The 20,174-nt window shown below is 40.0% G+C and overlaps 1 protein-coding gene across 1 annotated transcript in view; it reads right to left on the bottom strand.

Annotated features, from left to right (window-relative positions):
* LOC110059695 (uncharacterized) overlaps positions 1-20,174 on the bottom strand; it is a 28,376-nt gene that overhangs the window by 6,204 nt on the left and 1,998 nt on the right. Inside the window, exons 3-13 of the mRNA XM_089297705.1 lie at positions 19,682-19,813; positions 18,415-18,683; positions 17,883-18,072; positions 15,857-16,227; positions 14,870-15,459; positions 13,974-14,240; positions 12,882-13,009; positions 11,905-12,152; positions 11,217-11,309; positions 9,913-9,970; positions 381-624 (exon numbers count right to left, since the gene is read on the bottom strand). Coding sequence (XP_089153831.1) covers positions 381-624; positions 9,913-9,970; positions 11,217-11,309; positions 11,905-12,152; positions 12,882-13,009; positions 13,974-14,240; positions 14,870-15,459; positions 15,857-16,227; positions 17,883-18,072; positions 18,415-18,683; positions 19,682-19,813 — 2,590 coding nt within the window. The remainder of the gene's footprint in view (positions 1-380; positions 625-9,912; positions 9,971-11,216; positions 11,310-11,904; positions 12,153-12,881; positions 13,010-13,973; positions 14,241-14,869; positions 15,460-15,856; positions 16,228-17,882; positions 18,073-18,414; positions 18,684-19,681; positions 19,814-20,174) is intronic.

The raw sequence follows: 20,174 nt of genomic DNA, 5'->3' as shown, positions 1-20,174 counted from the left end.
GTAATAAGAAGATGAGCTGTGAAAGCAAAGGGTGATTGCTTGAGGGGTTTGAGTATTGAAATTGAAAATGCACTCTTGCTTCTCTCAACCAGCATGCGTCACAGACAAACACAACTAAGGGACTTTGTACTCCCCTCCTCGACGTAGAACAAAAATGCTCTCAGATAATATTTGACCTTTAAAAGTACTGATGTGAAACCGCTCTGTCACCGGTTAAAGAAACTCAGTGATTACAAATGTTTATATTCGTTACTGGTTGCCATTCCTCGCTTAATGTCAGTTTTGAGAAATCAATATCCCCCAGCCCAGCTAAGCTGAAATATCTCCTTAGAAACGTATCGTTGTCGTAAGGAGAACTTAGAAATTGATCGCCACTATACCTTGTCCTCAGGTAAAGAACCAATCTTTAGAGACTTCACAGCCACTGGCACCCATTCCCCCTCGCCCCTCAGCCCAACAACTTCTCCCCCGCACACGGCGCCAAACGCTCCTTCTCCGAGCTTGCGATTCAGGACAATGTTTTCCCGCGGGATTTCCCACTCGTCCAGGTGAAGCACTGGAGACTGTTCCATCAATCCTAACTCCTCCATCCTCTGCTGCGTTTCCTTGTACTTACGATCGTATCTGGCAAAAACAAATTGTCACTCACTGAATGTAGTGGATGGGCGGTGGCCTCATGGTTAGTACGCTCGTCTCCGGATCGAGAGGTCCGGGTTCGAGCCTTAGCCGGGGACATTGTGCTGTGTTCTTGGGCAAAACACTTAACTCTCACAATGCCTCTCTCCACTTAAGTCTATAAATGCGTACCGGCGAATTTAGTGCTGGGGGTAACCCTGCGATGGACTGGCCTCCTATCCAGGGGGGAGTAGAAATACTCCTAGTCTCTTCATGCTACAGAAACCGGAGATAAGCGCCGGCCATATGGGCCACTCAGGTTCACATGCAGACTTTACCATTGGATGCAATTCAAACGGGAAAATCCATGCCCTTTAATTTGACAAATACGTTTGCAAAATCACATCTCTGACGGAATATTCCAGTAAGATCTACAAAATTCCACCGTGAAACTAAAGTGGTTAAACTTGCACGTGTTCTTCTATAGGAGTGTTTTTCAGTCAGTTCAAATGCTGATTTTGCAATTTTAGAGCAGAAATGTTGTAAACATGCAGGATTGTCATAGGAATACCAAAGGAAAACCGGCTACACTAAAAATGAACGCAATTTACTCAGGCCCATCATAGAAGAAGAAATTTCATGAAGATAGATTCAAAACGGTACTTTACTTTTTTTTTCCTAAATAGATCGTCGTACTTTATCGACAAACTCTAGACAAACTATTTAAGGGCAATCTTGACTTAAACCTGACCCGGTTTAAGCTTTAATTAGAGCATCTCTTTAACTGACCCCCAGGTTCTAACGTCAATGTCTCCGCAACTGATTCTAATACGCGGTGTTTTGGGTTGAACTAACCTGCTTGTCACCAGGCTAACTTTATCGCAATTTGAAACGTCCTCGCGTTATAGAACAAGGAGTGTACAGAAGAAGATTTTGATTTTATTAGGATTCTACATATTAAGAAACGATTAGAAGGACGCTTCCTTTTAAAAACGCTAGACCACGCGTAATATCCATAATATCCATAATACCCCATTAAGCTTTGCAAACACAAACATGGCGACGCGCGGGAAATCTGGCAAACCAAATAGAGAATTACCGACTTCGAACTTCAAGCACAGTTTTACAAAAACACTTACGGTTCGAAACTGAACTGTTTTGAAGCCAAGATTCCCTTCAAAGGGCCCCAGTCGGCCTCCGCCATTTTCGATACCATCGAAATTATTGATATTGTATGGAGAAGCGAAATCTTATTGCTTTAATGTAAGTTGTGTTCCTGAAAGTATGTTTTTAAATTATACTACGTAGTTGCACAGTGATTTCCTTCGTTTCGACATGATCCGAATAACATATAACAGCCAAACTCTCGCATGTAAACAAAAACAAAGGTGTCGCTGACTAGGGCCTTTTAAGAACGCTTCAACCTTACCCCTCCCCACCCCAGTCGGGATGACAATGTGCAGTAATTATTCAGAGGAAACTCACATCTCCAATGATGAATTGAGCCCTCAATATCCGCACCCGAAGTTGTCTGGCAAAATGTCGTATCAGACTATGGTGAAAATTATCGGAATGCCTTGACAGTCAGCACTGTTACTTTACAGTTCCCCGATTTCATAATAAGATACATAGCAAATAACGTAAAAACTGATTTTCTTCTCCAGGACCAAAAGGCTCCTAGTACATATACACTTCTACACAAAATATTTGACACTGTAAAATTGTGCTGAACCATTAAAAATCCATCTTTAAGTTAGTTCTCTGATTAACTTTCAGAGTTTAATCACGACCTTTTCCCTGAATCGTGTTATGATAATTAGTTCCCATAAGTTTATAATTCACAATTCCAATGATGCTACAATTTTTCCGGTTCCGATGTTTCTTTCAAATTGCGTCTTCGCGAACGGGCGGAGGTGTTGGTGGCTATTTTATCTTGTAAGTAGTTTGGTTACAGAGTGTTTGCTAAGCTTTTTTACATTATGCCAGCATTTTTTCGAACATTTTAGTGAGGCAAAAGCATTAAGCATTATTCGAGCATTTTAGTGGCATTTTCAAGGAAAATGAATTTTGTCGACAGAAAATAGAAATAAAAATTATTTTTCACGAAAAAATGAAGACTTAACTCGAACATAGGCACGCAAGGCGTGCAAGAGTTATTTTTTTGTGAACTATAAGTCTCGGAGATAGGCACATTCATGGAACTGTTTACAGTAATGATTTGGTTGATTTGACAAGTTTTTTTGGTTGCGATGTACAGCAAGAAAGAAACTGGGAGTTTATGATGTACATAAGATGTTACATCGGTAATGGTAAGATAACTAAATAGTAAGCCATAAAATGTTTGACTGAACAAACTACAGTAATCTGACACGTCTCCAGATTAATGTAGAGACCATCTTATTTTCTAACAGGCAATTTTATTCGTTCTTTGATACAACCCACACTCTGATTGGTCTGACACGCGCACATGCATAACTCCCTCACTCACCGATCACGTAGCCCTTCCCCCCCGGGGGGGGGAACTCCCTTATATGGGCTATATAGGTCTGTGCGGCCCCGAAGGGTATGGTTTTTCAGCCGTTTTGGTCATAAATAGGGTATCGATTTTAGCTGATTTTGGCCATTTTGGTCATAAATAGGGTACGGTTTTTGCACTCTAGCCTTGATATGGGTATGCTTTAAGAAGAAGCCACTTTTTCATCATTATCGAAAAGAAAATCAACAAAAGCCCTTCACAAATTTATACGTTTACGGTAATTTAACATTGGTTTGAACTAGGGAGCTAATTATAACGCAGTTCTGAAACAGGGTTTTGATTTGAGGGTCAGGTCGTAAATAGGGTTTCGAATTTTTGGTCAGGTCATAAATAGGGTAAGGAATATCGCAGATTTTGGTCATAAATAGGGTAAGGGTTTTGGGAAGCGGGCCGCACACCCCCGACCAATTTTTCTAGGAGTACCCCCTCGGGAGCCCTTCCAGCCCCCAAGAGGAATTTTTGCTCAAAAATACTCAAGTTAAGAGAACTTTTCGCATTTTATACGAGTAGTAAGTTTACTCTTTTTACACAACACAACGCAACAACACTACTTCACCGAAAATTTAAAGAAAGAGAAAAAGACCTCTCTGACACGTTGAAAGTCTGATTTAATTAAATTGCACTTTAACTTGGTGCCACACAGTCTTCAAAGAACATTTGAACAGTTTTCATACTTTTTACCTTTAAAAATATCGGACTGAAAAGAATGTCATAAAATGCTCATCAAATAAAAATATTAAACTGCTACTGCAGAGACGTAAAAACACTCTAGAAAGGAAAGCTTCTTTTTTGTTTAATATCCTGGGAACAATAGCCGATAACTTGTAAGCTCTAATTGAATTTACTCCCATATGAAAAACAAAAGTGTCGAGTTACCATTTGTAACTAAAAATAGCAAACATCTCGTGGGAACAAGTGGCGACGATTCGTCAGCTCTAATTGAATTTACTACCTTGTTAAAAACAAGAGTGTCAAATTACCCATTGTAACTAAAAAATAAAAATATCTCATCATATTTGCATGCAATAAGAACAAAACAATCGTTACCTGCACTTACTATTGTAAACGTTAGAGCTGCTTCAAATCTAAATAGTCTCGTCTCCTCTAAAACATGTCTTAAGAACTAAAAGCGACGATTCGTGACCTCTAATTGAATTAACTCCTTGTGAAAAACAAAAGTATCAAGTTACCCTTTGTAATTAAAAATAAAAATATCTCGTGCCATTTGCCTACTACTCATGAACTGCTTCAAAACTCAAGACTCATCTCGTTCATAACTAGCCACCATTTCACTGAAAATTATGCACTCTAAAACAGCCCAATGTACGTATGTAACCGTCACACTCTCCTCCAAACCGGACTAAAAATCACAAACCGACAACATACACGTCACTCTTTATTTTTCAATTACCAAAGTCCTTGTGTTTATACTTACCTTGTGTTTCTCACGTACCATTTACCTTTACAACAAGAAATTTGATTGGCTGTTCATAGTAGATCCAATCTGATTGGTGTGACATACATACATCTCTCACTCACTCACTCACTCACTCACTCACTCACTCACTCACTCACCCATTGACCCGTCCATAACATACCCGACGCGCCGACTAAGAGGTATTTTTTTTACAAAAAAATAACTCAAAAATGAAAAAAAATTCAAATGCCACCCTTAAACAGCCGAGTGGAGACTGAGGAAAGGTCAGCGGTAGTCAAATCAAATTAAAGGCGGCCATGTTTGTTTAGTCACCTTTGTGATAAAAAAAACCTACATATGAGCATTAACCGAGCACTTTAATGACTTTAAGGCGGAGCATTTTAGTGTACAAAAGCCTAGTGTTTGCAACGCTCATGACGTCATTCGCACCTCCTCATCTCTCTGTCGTTTCTCCTCGATTGACCCCGAAAGCCTTCCCTTGTCACACAGGAGGATGAAATGTTTTCCTAGGCCTTTTTCATGAAAATCAGTCCGACGGAAGTACCTTCTATTCCGTTTACACGTAGCGACTGTTGTTGCTTGTTCAACGTATAAACCATAACGACAGACAATTCCCTGTTTAAATTATATTTCTCTTTTTACTGTATGAACCAAAGTAAAAACAGCTTCCTTTAAGAGGAACACTTAATTAACGAATTAATATTAAGAAACTATTTACTCTTATATTTACAAAAGTTCACGTCCCACGACTGTTTCAATCTCAGTAGCTTATCAAAACTCAAATCAGTCAGTAAAACAATGTCCTTTAAGAGGAACACTTTAACTGATTCATAATAAGAAACTATTTACACTTATATTTACAAAAGTTCAAGACGCCGCGACAATTTCTATCTCTGTGGCTTGTCAAAACTCATATCAGTCGGTAAAAATAATTTCCTTAAAGAGGAAAAATTGAACTGATTCATATTAAGAAACTATTTACACTTATATTTACAAAAGTTCAAATCCTCACAACGTAAACTGATCAAAAGGTAAAAACCAAAGGCATATCGCGAGCGCGTTCATTTCGTTTTAAAAATAACAACATCACTGTCAAATCGTCCGTTATTACATATTAAGAGATATCAAGAGTTTTCAAATGCGTTAAATCAATGTCCAGTCTCTTTATCTCCATGGTGATGCATTACAAGAGTCACTGCTCCGAGGCCAGTTCCTTTTCTGTTAGTAATTTCATTATAAGCTGAACATGCTCTGGCTCGGCGTGCAGTTCTGAGAACTCGTTAATCGTGGCCAAATCCAGTTCATATTCATCATCCGAGGAATCATCTGAGTCTGAGTCTGAATCCAAGCCGTCAGGGAAATAAGGATCTTCAGGCACAAGCTGAAGTTGTTCCATTGTCAGTTGACTCGCTGATTTTGTCTCCTCTGTCTCAACTGCTACCAACTGCTGCTGTTCGATTGTTACAAAGCCTGGCTCGTTGTTAAGTTTACTTTCCATTCTTTGGAGATGCTCGCTATAAATTAATCCGCTGGGTTGTGTCGATTGTAGCAACTCAGTTTTCACCAATGGAGGAGGCATGGTTCGTTCTTTCAATGGAGGCATGGCTGGTTCCTTCACAGTTTGCACCACTGGTTCCTCAGCACCTGGTGTGTTTGTTAACAAGGTTTCTTCCTTAGACATTCCTGCTGTGGACGCTAGTGGCCTCTTAGCATCTGCCAGTTCTCCGAGTTTAGTCTCCACAGGCGTGTATGCATCACCCAGCTCCTGGGTTTCCATCGCTTCTTCCTCCACGGGTATCCTAAAGTTTGCTTCTGATGTTCCCATATCTGTAGCTACCGGAAAGTTAGAATCTCCAACCTGTCTGAATGGCATCGGCATTTGAAATGGCGCTTGCATTGTCTCCATTACTTCTTCTAGCTGTGCAACGCAGGGTGTGGCCGCCACTGACTCTTGATCTGTTTCCATCATCTCTTCGGCTGGCTGCACGAGGAATGACTGCATAACATTCGCCCATGCAAATGAAAACTCATCAAAAAGAGACGCTTGGTTTGTTTCCATTTCTTCTGTTTCAACGTCTCCAAAGAAAATTCCACTTTCCTGTTGGTCTGTTTCCATTGACTCTAACTCTTCCATAAAGCTTGCACTGAATGGGGCCTTAGCTTCACTCGGCTCTCCAAATAAAAAGATCTTTGCATTCTCTTCTCCGCCTGTCTCCATTGGCTCAGGCAATGCAGTGAAGGCTCTTTCCGGTGGACTGTCAACTACTTCCATTAATTCCCGCTGCTCTGCTGTTTTCTGTAAGTCTACTTCGTGTATTTGCCCTGAAACAAACTCATTTTGTTTAGACTCTGAGATGGCATCTGAACTACATTCAGCTTTCCTTTTGGCATGTCTCATACTCCTTCCCAGTGTCATGTTCGATGGATGCTCGGTGCTATTTATACAAGCTCGGGCGTCCCAGGATCTAGGTTGTTTACATTCATCCTCGTTTCGGGTTCGCTTTGTTCTAGCGACTAAAGGCTCCTCAACGATCTGTTCTTTGTGATCTGACGCCTTTCCATTGGTCTGGAATTCGCTGACTTGTGAATCTGCACAGACATTAGCAGACTTGAAATGACATGAAAGTGCATCTGGTGACGAGGCATTCTCCCTGAACTTCTTCCTACGAAGCTCCTTGTTCTTCGTTCGCTTTACTCTGGAGACTTCAGGCTTCATCTCGATCTGTTCTTCAGCCGAAGATGTGACATGGCCATGGGTTGAGTTAGCTTCTGACTCTGCAGAGACATTAGAAGAGCAGGTCGACTGACCTGAATGCAGATCTCCTAACGAGGTACTTTTCTTGGACGTGTCCTTAAGGCACCCATCTTTGTTCTTTGCTCGCTTTACGCCAGAGACTTTAGACTCCATGTTAGTCTGTTCTTCAAATGAAGAAGAAACATGGTTATGGGTTGCGACAGCTTCGGAATCTAGACAAAACGTAACCTTCTTCGCCTGACGTAAAGGCGCATCTGCTGAAAGGCGATTTTCCCTGCCCTTCCCCTCAATGCTCTCTTTCTTGTTCTTTGCTTGCTTTACAGCAGAGCCAGTGTCCTTTACCTCAATCGGTTCTTCAATTGAAGATGTGTCATGTTTCCGGGTTGGGACAGGTTCTGAATCTGCACAGACATTAGCAGACCTCACTTGATTTGAACGCACAACTCTCGTTGCCTTTCCCTGATCCTGTTGTTTAACACGAGGTAGGACAGGCACATGACTGGTCAGAATTAAACCTGGCATGACTTTCCCTTTCCCTTTTTCTTTGACTGGTGCAGTAGGGGCAGGAGTGTCCACATTAGCGACTGAAAATAAAAATGGTGTTACCCTCTCCTTCACTTTCTTTTCCGTCTTGCTATTACAAACGGACGCGCTGTCAGCAGAATCCGCCTTAGAACGGAGAGTTGACGGTTGCATTACTTCTCCGTTCGCTTTGCCTTCACTGAACAATTTCACTTGCGTCTCCGTTCGTTTGGCAACTCCTGGGGAAGCGTTCCACTGTTTCTTTCCAGCCCCAGAATAGAGCGAGGAACTCCACAGCTTTGGACCAGTATTTGGTGGAACTCTTATTAAGTTCACAGGATCATTCCACGCTGTCCGTAACGCTCCTGAACACTTGAATAAATGACCCTGGTCAGATCCGACCGGAAAGGCAGGTGGAAAAGGCACAGTACCAGGATGAGCGGCTACAGTCTCCTGTAGTTTTACTGCTTGCCGAGAATGATAAACATTTGCAGCTTTGTCAACGTCCTGTGCTTTCCTTTCATTGAAGTAAGGGTGCTTCATTTCTTGAGATGTCTCGAAGTGTTTCTCTCCGTTGACTTGACCACGGAACGTTAAACGGTGGCAGCGGAAGTATAAAGCTGAAACAGCACTTCTGATACGACAAAACAATTTATAAACTAAACGCACCAAGCTCAAGCCTTCGGTTACTTTGCCGTTTTGTCCTTGGCGTTGATTTCTGCTCTCGATGTCGCTGTTTGCTGCAAAATTCTTCAAGTCTCTTGAATCTGACTCGGAAAATGTTACGTGTGGATTTTTAAGAAATGGTGCACCTTCTTCACCTTTGAGGTAAGCAATAAATGCAGGCTCCGTATACGGCAGCTCCACCATGCTGTCCCCATAAATATTGCGATAGTCCTCAGACACGCGCTGGACGTAGGCATAAATTTTCTCAGGTACAAACAACAGCGCATGTGCCACAGAATTCACAATAACAAGAAAGTGATGACGGAACTTGCTCCTTTTGTTCAGTTCTCTTGAGGCTGAAGGATGATTGCTACAGCACGGACCAGTCACTGAGTCCTCGCCTTTTCTGTACGCTAAAAATGCAGGATCCACATCCTTCCAGACCGCCGTGTTATCAAAGTAAATATCATTGAATCTCTCCCACTCGCTTTGAACGTAAGCGTAGACTTTCCTCACCAAAGAAATCACCGTATATGACAACCAAATCACAATACACGGGATAGAGAGACAAATGATAATGAACAAATCACGAAGGACAGACCTTCCGCGCTTCATCTTTGAATCCATTTGTCTCGAACTCTGAACAAATTTGTTCTTTGATCGCGTTTGTGACGATTTCATTTTGGTCTGTTTCGTTGTTCGTACTTGCGCGTGCAGTAACGCGCGCGAGCCGAGGCGTGCGCTGATTCAAGCACAGAATGTTTCCTCTTTACTTTTGAATGGAAAAGCTCCGCAGAAAAGATAGAAAGCAAAGGATATTTCTCCCACGATAACATAAGCGAGAATTAAACTAAAAAAAAATTGCATGCTTATAAGCCAGCTCATTATTACTGGTCAAACAATGATATTTCACGACAACTGTCAAATTTTTCCACTGGTTTCTTGGACGGTAAAGAAGAATATCATCAATCGGTTTTCCCTTGTCGGCAGTTTCGGATTTCCTCGTCCGATTCCATTTCCTCCCGGAGTTATATTAACAAACGTTGATTCGAATGCAGTTTAGATGTGGACTATGAGAAGTGAGCTCACCTATAGCTAGAAGTGTTCCAGCGCTCTGAGTTTACCAGAATATTATTGAACCTCATAAAGGCAGATGCCTTAGAATTTTCAAGTTATACGTCGGCCATTATCTTACTCTGTGGTCAGCTGTGTTTAAGCCTAAACGGCTCGTTCGTGCTTTGGCCCATTGCGCCATCACAATCTATACAACCCACGCTTTGTTTAAGGTGCCAGAATTTTGACTTTACTCTTCCCTTAAAGGAGAAGTAGGCGGTTAAATATAACTTACAATTAAAACCTAAAAACAAGAATCGTCCCTACCTTCTCTTGATGCAGATCCATATGAAAGTTATAACAACAACGAGGAACAAGCCAATAGCTGTGGAAAGGACGACAAGCAATGAGGTTTATCCAGCACGTTTAGTTTGCAGATAGGTAGCAGGAAAAAGAACAGTACTGCTTTAAATTTCACAAAACGAAATTAGAAAAGCAAAACTATTTGCATCTAACCAGTAGCAAAAGCACGATGAAGTAATCAGAACTCGATGTACAAAACAAGTCATCGGAGTCAAGCACGGGAAAACATGCAGTCGTCGCCAAGCAATGCGAGCTAATGCGCGTAAAGCAGTTGGTTTTGTTCCCCGGGGGTAGTCCTAGAAAAATTTGGTGAGGGTGTGCGGCCCGCTTCTCAAATCCCTTAACCTATTTATGACCTGACCAAAAATTTGATACCCTTTTTATGACCTGACCCTTAAATCATTACCCTGTTTCAGACCTGCCTTATTAGTTTAGTTAGTTTCCTAGTTCAGACCAATGTTAAATTGCTGTAAACGTAATTAATGAAGGGCTTTTGTTGATGGTCTTATCGATAGTAATGAAAAAGTAGCTTCTTCTTCAAAACATACCGTATTCAAGACTAGAGTGCAAAAACCATACACTATTCAAGACCAAAATGGCCAAAATCGAAACCCTATTTATGACCAAAACGGCTGAAAACCATACTCTTTGGGGTCGCACATACCTACACAGCCCATAGTAGGGAGTACCCCTCGGGGGGTTGTTCTAATTGGTTAAAATCAAACAGCTTTACTCTGATTTATTGTGCCATACGCGTCGCAAAGCAAACACATCATTCTCCTAGCGCCACTGAAATACGTTATATCATTGGAACTTCTCTATCAAAAACTGCGCGCTAGGATCGTGCACCTTTTTATCATTGTGGCAAAAAAACTTAAAACGACCACCCAAAAAACTGAATAAACGTTTGCACTACGAGTTCTTAAACTCCTTTCACTGCAATTTTTGTTTGTATAGCTATAGGGTCGTATAGGGATCGACCCACCGATTTATCTAACTTTCACTGTTAAGACTATCTCCTCTTGAATGGTGTAATAGGAGAAAAAGGGCGGCTTTGCCCTGCAAATCTTCGCAAATGGCACACAAAGCGGTTGCAATTCTTATAAACCAATCAAAAACAAAAACTAACACTAGCGTGCCAGGAGATGGTAACCGTCACGTTGCTTGGCGACTGTTTCAAAAATCGCAAAACGCAAAACGCAATACTTTATTTCCCCCATTTCGATATATTTTGGTTGTAGTAGTACAATTATAATCTATATATTTACCTATTGCATTTATAACAGCAATTGCTCCAGAGCATGAAGTACCAAGAGCAGCTCGGAATGACTCCACGGAACACACCTCACTGGTGGACGGCTCTAACACAGAAAGAAAAGACAGGACATTCACGGGTTAATGCACAGGTATACTAGCCTAGCTAGTCTATTACAGATTTCCTTCTAGCATATTGTCAAGTTAAACTAACAATACCCCATTCTATCGATTTTTACACCTTGGTATGGAGACCATGTTGAGAGTCCGAGCTCAAACCACTTGAATATGTTACAACTAAAACGTTGCTGAAAGACAGTTTCTTTTTCTGTAGTAGTTTATTTCATAGTTTGTTGTCTTACAATGCAAACGCAAGTTAATCTATTTTGAATTTAAAGTTCAGGTGCAAGCCACCTTGATGAGCTCTTTAGCACTTTGGCAGACATTAAACAGGTTGGATTTAAAAAAAACGGTAAATAAAAATACAGTTGGGAACTCTTTTCATCTGGCTATGAACATGACTTACAAGTGATCATGATGCAGCACTGATGGAAGACAGTTTTAAAACGCACATGCATGACTGCAAATGACACATTCACTTAACCATCGCTCCAAATTGTCATTATTGCTGGATTCCTCTCCCAAATTGAGATGGTAAAAGACACCACTAAGTCTCAATCTTGAAGGACACATTGCACTTACCTGGTCTGCCATCAGCAGGTCTTCTCCCCCCTGGCCACTGAATACTGTTTTCATTCAGTTCTAAACAACTTCTACTTTCAGTATCACAATGAGCATACATGTTGGGAAGCACACGTCCCACTGTCACTGCCCTGCTAGGAAAGCGCTGCGCCATCTCAACAGTGGGGAGATGACGCTCACCGTTTCTGAAAATCACACGGCCAGACACACCACTGAAGTTGGTCTGCTGCAGATATTGTTTCAAGAGCCTATTAAAGAACAAATGGCCGTTGAAATTCTACCTGTCACTTGGGCCAAGGGAACAAGTGCTGCTTTTACTGGGCAGGCCCTTTTTTCAACCCTTTTACACCCACTATGGCTGTTCAAGTTCTAAACTGACAAAAAATTCTAAATCTAAATTCTGGTTGTAGAGTACGGCAAAATTAACACTAACACAAGAAAGTATTCCTCGATAGCTTTAATCTGAATAGTCACACATTAGGGTTTTGTTCACAGACTGAAAAGTTAGAACCTTACAACCTTGCACAAGATAACAAACAGTCCCATGTGAGAGCACTGCTTGAAAACTTTAATTTGAATGTTCACATGTGCAAAGGAAAGCTAAATGTCAGTACTGTCTTGTGGTACTGGATTAATTCAATCAAGATTTTGACTCAGGCATAAAAAGGATCAACTCCCCAACCCCCCCCCCCCCCCCAAAAAAAAAAAAATCCCACAAACAAACATTAGATCATCTCTGATGATGCAATGGATCAATGAAAGCTTGGATTTTGAAAGATTTTAACATCAATCAATTTACAGTAGTTTCAGGCCTCATTTATCCTTTCGTCAGTTTTAAACATTACAAAATTAATGTTAATGAGCTTATGTCCAAAGTTGCACATGGCAAGCACAAAAACATATATGATATATCATAAACTACTAACTAAAATTAATTTAACACTTTAAAACTATCTTTTTAAAAGGAATTTACTCACTTTGTTGAGTGATTAGTTCTTATTGTATCCAGTCCTATGGGATATGCCTTGAAAAGTTTATCCAGTGCCAGTGCATAGGCCCACATGGCATCATGGGCAAAACTTGCATATCCAGTTGGAGCATGACCCTTCAAAACAACATTAGTAACACACCCATTTAATAGTAAGACTGAACGGCCTTAGGTGTCCTGAGGGGCACTACAAGCACAAGTAAGTAAATCAGTTAATAGGCTGTGTAGACAGAAAAGATTTGAAGGCCACATCGTAGTCACCGTAAAATGGCTGCTAGTCAGATGATGCGAAATGTCAGCTGTTCACTTCCAAGGGCCTGTTTCTCGAAAGCCCTGAAACTTTTCAGGCCCGTGAAGTCATTTTTAGTCCATCTGTATCTAAAAACGGAGAAGTGCATACGCCTGAAACTTCTTGTATGAAGGAAACCTCTGCTCATCTTAAGAATATGTGAATAAAACAGCTCTGTACTCGTAAGTTTGAGATTTTGCTATGGCTTTCCAGGTCCGAAGTTTCCGGGGCTTTCGAGAAACAGGCCCCAGACCAGAGAAGGGGTGGAATCTATAAAGTCTTATCAAGAAAAGCATAAATTCCAGTCAGGCTAACCGACCCTCACTGGGTGAGCATCCTTGTCTTCATACAAATGTAGCGTGAAGAGACTAATAGGAGTATTGTTGCTCTCCCTGGATAGCTCACCCTGCTGGCCAAGTTCAGCATTCAGCCAGCTATCTTACCAGTACTGGATCCAGAATAATTGTTGGATGTTGTCCTTCAGTAGCATTTTTAATGAAAGTGGCCAAGGATTTTTAAATGATTTTAATATCATTTTACGGTAGTGTAAGGCCTCAATTGAACTTTTGCCACTGGATCCAGAGTCCATCCCCATACCAGTCTCCCAACATTTCATAGTATGTTGTAATTTAAATACCCTTGGAACTCCTATAAGAAAGCCCTGGGCATAATCCCTTTCAGCAACCACCCAACAAACCATTCTGTAGTCAAAAGACCATTAGTAATAATACAATACATGTGAAACACTGGAAGCATGCTCAACCATCAAGACAAATAAGTCGATTAAGTCACCTCTTTCTTGACTCTCTTTTCATATTCTTGTCTCCACTGACCCACAGTGCCTCCACTTAATATCTTAGCCCATTTAGTGCTGTAAAAGGCATTTGAGAGGGAGAAATACCCTCCACTGACAAACTCCTTCATGTCGGCGGTGGAGCACGGCACAATCAGCATCCCATCAGTGCTGTGGCCATGCTCTTTAACCTGATCCACATGCCACCAGCTATCTGCCAGCCATGCAGGCAGAAACCAAACATAGCCTCTCTGTGGAGTCAAACCCTGGAAAAACCATTCAGTTAGAATAACATGCAAAATTAATGCATCTGTCCCCCATTTGAACTGGATTAATCACAATCAGTCTATGATGTCATTTATTTTAGTGGCTTCCTTCCAGTGGAGGTCCTTCATATAAACTTCTCAAACTCATTAATAATTCATCAAGTTGAAACAAAGTAAATCACAACCATGAAGTAGGTTGGATACCCGGTCTTAATTAGCATAAATTTTGGCGATTTTACTTCTCCATTTACTCCTTAGTTTTTGTTTCAATTGAGAGGATATATCAAACACTCGAGCCAGTGTTTCATCGGCTATCCAAACACCTCGAATTTTGTCAAAAATACTCTGCTGTGCGTCGTATTTTCAACTCTCTTCTCAGTGTTTGGATATCCTGATGAAACACTGTCTCTCGTGTTTGATATATTACATCCCAGAGGGACTGGGTGTGTTTTCAGAAAGAACTGCAATTTCCAATTTTAAAATGCCTATATGGGAGCTATAAAATGATAAAACCCTCTTCTACATGTTTGGCACTTGGTAAAGTTAAGTCTTAGTTAAAGTTAGGTTTAGAGCTGCTGGTGTTTAACTTGTGAGTTCTGTAGCATTAAAACATTTATGACATTGCTCACCTGTCTATAGGCTTCACAGACAACAGCTCTTGCCAGACCCTCAAACAAAGTAGCAATAATAATCTTTGCTGAGCTCTCTAGCAAGGACCTCACATAAGTCTTTATATCAACACCGTCTTGATTTGCAATTTGTCTGGCATATACCAAAGTAATCCCTCTGCTCTCTAAATACTCATGAATAGCCGTCACAGTCTGCGACACATAGTTTGTATCAGTCAGTGACGCATACTGCTTCCATTTGAAGAACTCAAACACAGTAGCATAGGCATATTTAAACTCAGCATAGCTTGGAGAGGTTCTAAAGAATAGTGGGTATTTGTCGCGATCTGCCAGTGTAACACCTTCCACACTGTATCCCATGATGATCATATTGTACATAGGTGCAACTTCAGCAATTATCTCAGTTTGAACTGAGCAGGCCGGGCCTAAGATGCCCACTATGGATTTATTGTGTACCTGTGACATAAACTTGATGAATGCATTGAGAATGAGAGCTGTTTTGCACTGTGTGTCCTCTATGATGAGCTCCAAACTGTAATTATTGAGAATCTTGTAATCTTGGTTGATTTCCTCTAGAGCCATCAATGCTCCTACAGCAAAGAACATGATAATTAATTTCTAATTGACCATATGAAATTAATGACATGTGTGTAAGGTTACATGCCTTGTCCAAAGTAACCCGCAGTGCAGGCATTATCTTTTAATGCAATGCTCGATAGACCAAGTTTTCGATGGTGCCATCTTGGACTGTAATTGGATGCCTGACCGATACATGTTTGGGTTAGAGTAGGGGGAGAGGTTCATACTGATTTTTCTTGATTAATTTCATTTTTTATCATGATAATCATAATTAAGAACTAGTTTGTGATGTTGATTCAGGCCTCATTAAAGATCAATTTAGTTATCATTATGCACCGCTTGCAAAGTGGCCGCCAGTGCTGCCAGCTAGTTCTGGCTTATCTTTAATCATAACAAAACAAATTTTACCCTGCAGAATTCCAGGCCTGCTCCACACTGCATCCTCACTGACTGACAATGGAAACATCCCTCCAAGATAAACTGGCACCTTATTCAGACTCCCAGGAGGGAGCCATGACAACCAGATATCTCTAGTCTCGCGTACCCAGTCACAAGCAACTTCCTGGCTAGTCAAATTACCTCCACCATCCTTGTGTTTGTGAAAGAGTTCATTAAGTGTGTCTTTATCAAAGTGCATTTTTGACAGTAAGTAATAAACATCAGGGGCATTGTCCTGAATTTTTCCCCAAGCAAATTTGCGCAAGTGGCTAGGGGGAAAATCACAGTTGTAATAATAATCCAGTTGAGATGTCATGGCTTTGATGAAGGACATAATGGCACTGAAAGAAATAATTGAAAAAGTCCTTTTATTAATAAAACCTTAAAATCAGCACTGTCTTAGGCATTGCACAAAGCTTGCTAGTTTTTTTTTTTTTTTTTTTTTTTTTTTGGCTTGACTCCAGTGTCCACTTTCTTTTGGCTGCAACTGGCCAATTCCAATCTTTTGTGTTGCATGCATAGAGTGCTCATTTTTCATTGTCAAGCAATCAACCTTGATCTGAAACAACAGGAGGCCTTGACATTCTGGGCTCTTAAAGAATGAGATTTGCACAGCTTGTCCAAGGGTAATTTAATTTTGTGAGTTGAATGATTCACTTTTATAATCTCTAGATAGAACAACAGCATTCTCGTTGTTTATAATGGCCAGAAGATTCCTTTATAAACCATTTGAATTCAAGAGATGACACCACCTAAAGACTGTACATAGCTGGTGATATTTGATCTAAGAGTAGGGACAACATGCTGTGGGTTTATATACATGTACCAGTACATCTACATGAACAACATACACATACATGCAGTGTGGGAAATTAGCAGTCGCACACTCGCCAATGTGAGTGTGAAAAGCGTTGTACAAGTGCAAATCATTGATCACTCATCCCTTTGGCGAGTACAATTTTCATTTTTGGGAAACAAGTTTGTAAGCTTAAATATTGATAACACTCCTTTTTATTCTCCATTATGGTATTAATTTCTCCTTCAAGAAACCCAAATAATTTGCCAATACAGAACATACTGTTTCGGTAATTCAAAATGAAATACGGCTTCCACCAGTGACAATTTACATAATGGTTACACATGTGTGAAGTGATTCTGCTGATCTCTATAATTTTTTGTCTCTAGTAATTAGTGCATGAGAATTGGAGATTTGCTTGCTAAGAAATGAATCTCACAAAGATTTATCTTGAAATAGCAACTACTTTCAATTGAAAGTTTTAGTACCTCAGTTGTAGTCATCTTTAGGTTTAAGGTCATTTAGTATAATTTTTCTTTGAAGGAAAAAAAGTCAGTATTTACTAGCCAACAAGTTGTTTCAAGCTCTAATGTCTCAATTCTAGGGATCTATGCAAATTCGGTGCCAGCTGTTCGTTCAGCTGTTTTTCAGTTAAAACTATGGAAATGTGGGAAATTTTCCAAGATGTGTCAAAGAAAGATGATAAAAACATCGTAAACGGACCACAACAAAACAGCTCAACATGAAATGGCAAGCTGGGCATCCATGATTACAAGATACCGAAAAATTGTATGGCTTGTGAATCATTGGGAAGATTCTTTTAGGCAGGGGGAGGCATCTTTCTGGGCGAGTGAAAATTACACCGGGCAAGTGGATTTTGAGAGAATGGCAAGTGCTGTCAAAATTTAGTTTCCAACACTGTGCATATGCGGTAGAAAAGTTTAATTCTGATCCAATTCTACAGCCCCATTTACTGCAGGTTCTCCACAGGCCAATCCTCCAACATTGCCAATACCATTTATACACCTGGGTAAAAGCCACTGAGAGGTTATATGGTAAAATCTCTTGGACCTTCTATTTCTCAAGGCTCCTGTTAACTGGAACCAAAAGTTGTTTCCCTTAGATTTATTTTTCATTGTTCAAGATATTGGGATTCAACTGTGCACTTACAGAATCTTAACCAAGTAATGAAAAGCACACCTGCATGGAGGAAAGCTTATTCTTGTCAAATGTTTTGCTCTTGACACAGTATTGGGTTCCCAGTTCAATACCAGGAATGGTTGACCAGCCACTCTACTGATGACACGTTCAAGTTCCGAGCCTAGCCATGCCACTGATATATTCAAACCAAGGCTCTTTATCTGTTGTCTGATCAAAGATCCATAGTGGTCTACAAACATGAAATAAAACAAATGAAAAATATTTGCTAAAACTCAGTGTCAAATTGTTAGACATACAGTGTACAAAATAGCTTAAAGAAGAGGAAGGGTTAATGAATCACGAATTTCAGACTTTGTGAGATAGTGAAATGAAGAGACTTTACAATGTCTTTAGTACAAGCCTGGGATTTTCTTACCTTGGTAGAAGCAAACAATACTCTGAGTAAGTTCCAAAACAATATTGAGGCAACATGTCTGGCAAAAATTTGGCCAAATTTCTTTGATGTGCAAATTACATATTTGAAAGACAATCTGTCACACCTGGAGAACTTGAAACTGAAGCAAAAGCTAACCTGGAAAATCAGCCAAAAGAACAGCGCAGTGCAGTCCACTATCACTAGCATTGCACTTTGCACCACGAAGCCAGCCATCATTACAACCAACAATATCTTCACATGATTTCTTGTACTCTGAGATATTTATATACGAATTGAGCAGAGATGCATTGAGCAATAACTGTGTTATCACTGACTCCAATTCTAATGCTCTCCAGTTATCTGCTATGATTCTACTCTCATTCCACAAGCTTTCGACAAAGGAAGTAGGTAGATACCATCCAAACCTACAAGACAAATGTTGACGGTTTTTCAAAATACTAATGGCTTGTTATGTTGTTAAAATTATGTGAAACTCATGACATCCAAATCACAGACGGCTGGCAGCCATCACAAATGCAAATGGGTGGTACAGATGAGTAGGGAATGAGGCGAGAACTGCACCCATGTCTTATCCCATTCACCTTTAGGCTAAAGTGTCTCACCTCACAACTCCTGCTGAAATTTCGAGAGAAAAACAGACTGCCAGCTGTCTATGTAAATCATAGAGGACACTTAAATTAAATTCAATGAGAATAGATTGAAAAATCAAATTTATTTCGCAGGGTTTAGTTTTGGTAACAGCTGATGTCAAGGAAAATCTATTAAGTTGTCGTCTTGTGGTAACTAATGTATTAGGCATCAAAATGTCCTAGGTACATACATAGGCATTGTTCATCCCATTTCTTACATGACATTGTATCTTCTCAAAAAGAGCCTGTCTGAGAATTAAATGTATATTTCTCTGAAGTGATTTAGGCCAGTGACCATTGTCATAACCAGAATGATGCCTACATTAAAACATTCTGCAGATACTGCAGAAAATAATTATGACAGTGTATAATGTTTTGAACTACCTGTAATGTTTGAAATTGAACAAGATAATAATCAATATCTAGTACTAAGTGCATACAATGTAATTCAGAAATACTTTAGACCAGGAAAGTGCTATGTTATTTTCAGCTTTTGGTGAGTTCATTATTAGTGGTTTTACATGTTTACAGGCCTTCATTAAATGGCTATTGCTGTTTTGGTTGCCTGCTATGCATGTCGGTTATTGTGTGGATTTTTTTCCAATGACAAACTAAAATAAATAGGAAATACTGTCAGACAAAACATTTGGCTGTCTTACACTTGTCATATCTTTGTTACTTCACAATCTGAGACATGTATATACTACTAAATAATTGAAGCTTTTGACGTAACAGAAATTAGATGATTAGAAGGCTCAAGGGTAAATAGTTACCTTCCATGAGTAGTGATGGTTCCAGCATTATCCACCAACCTATTCTCTATCCACTTGTTGTATTGATAATCAGGTGGTACCCAGACTTCGGTATTGATCATAACATCTGGAACAGCACTGGAATGACAGCCACTATTAAACGTGAAATAAGAAGAAGAGTATGTATTTATTTGTTTTTTATACTTAACTTAAGGAGGAAAAAAGTGTTAAGATGTATTTTTTTGAACTTGGGCTTGAATATATGTGGCTACCAACAAATTAATAGAATTCAAGGACACTTCATTACATATTGGACTATCAGGGTCACCATAACAACCACATAATTTAAGGATAAGGTTCTTAAAATTATTAGCAGCTCTAATGAATTTATTGTCCTCAAGAAAGCCCTAGATGTCTAATGAATTCAAGACCACAAGTTGTTTCTTTACAATCATTCAGGATTCTAAAGATATACAAGATCACCGAGATCATATTCTAAAGCCTGCAAAAGAAT

This window comes from Orbicella faveolata, unplaced genomic scaffold, assembly GCF_042242905.1.
Source record: "Orbicella faveolata isolate gen_17 unplaced genomic scaffold, um_ofav_v1 contig_3, whole genome shotgun sequence".
NCBI lineage: Eukaryota > Metazoa > Cnidaria > Anthozoa > Scleractinia > Merulinidae > Orbicella > Orbicella faveolata.
This window is presented reverse-complemented; position numbering and strand designations above follow the sequence as displayed.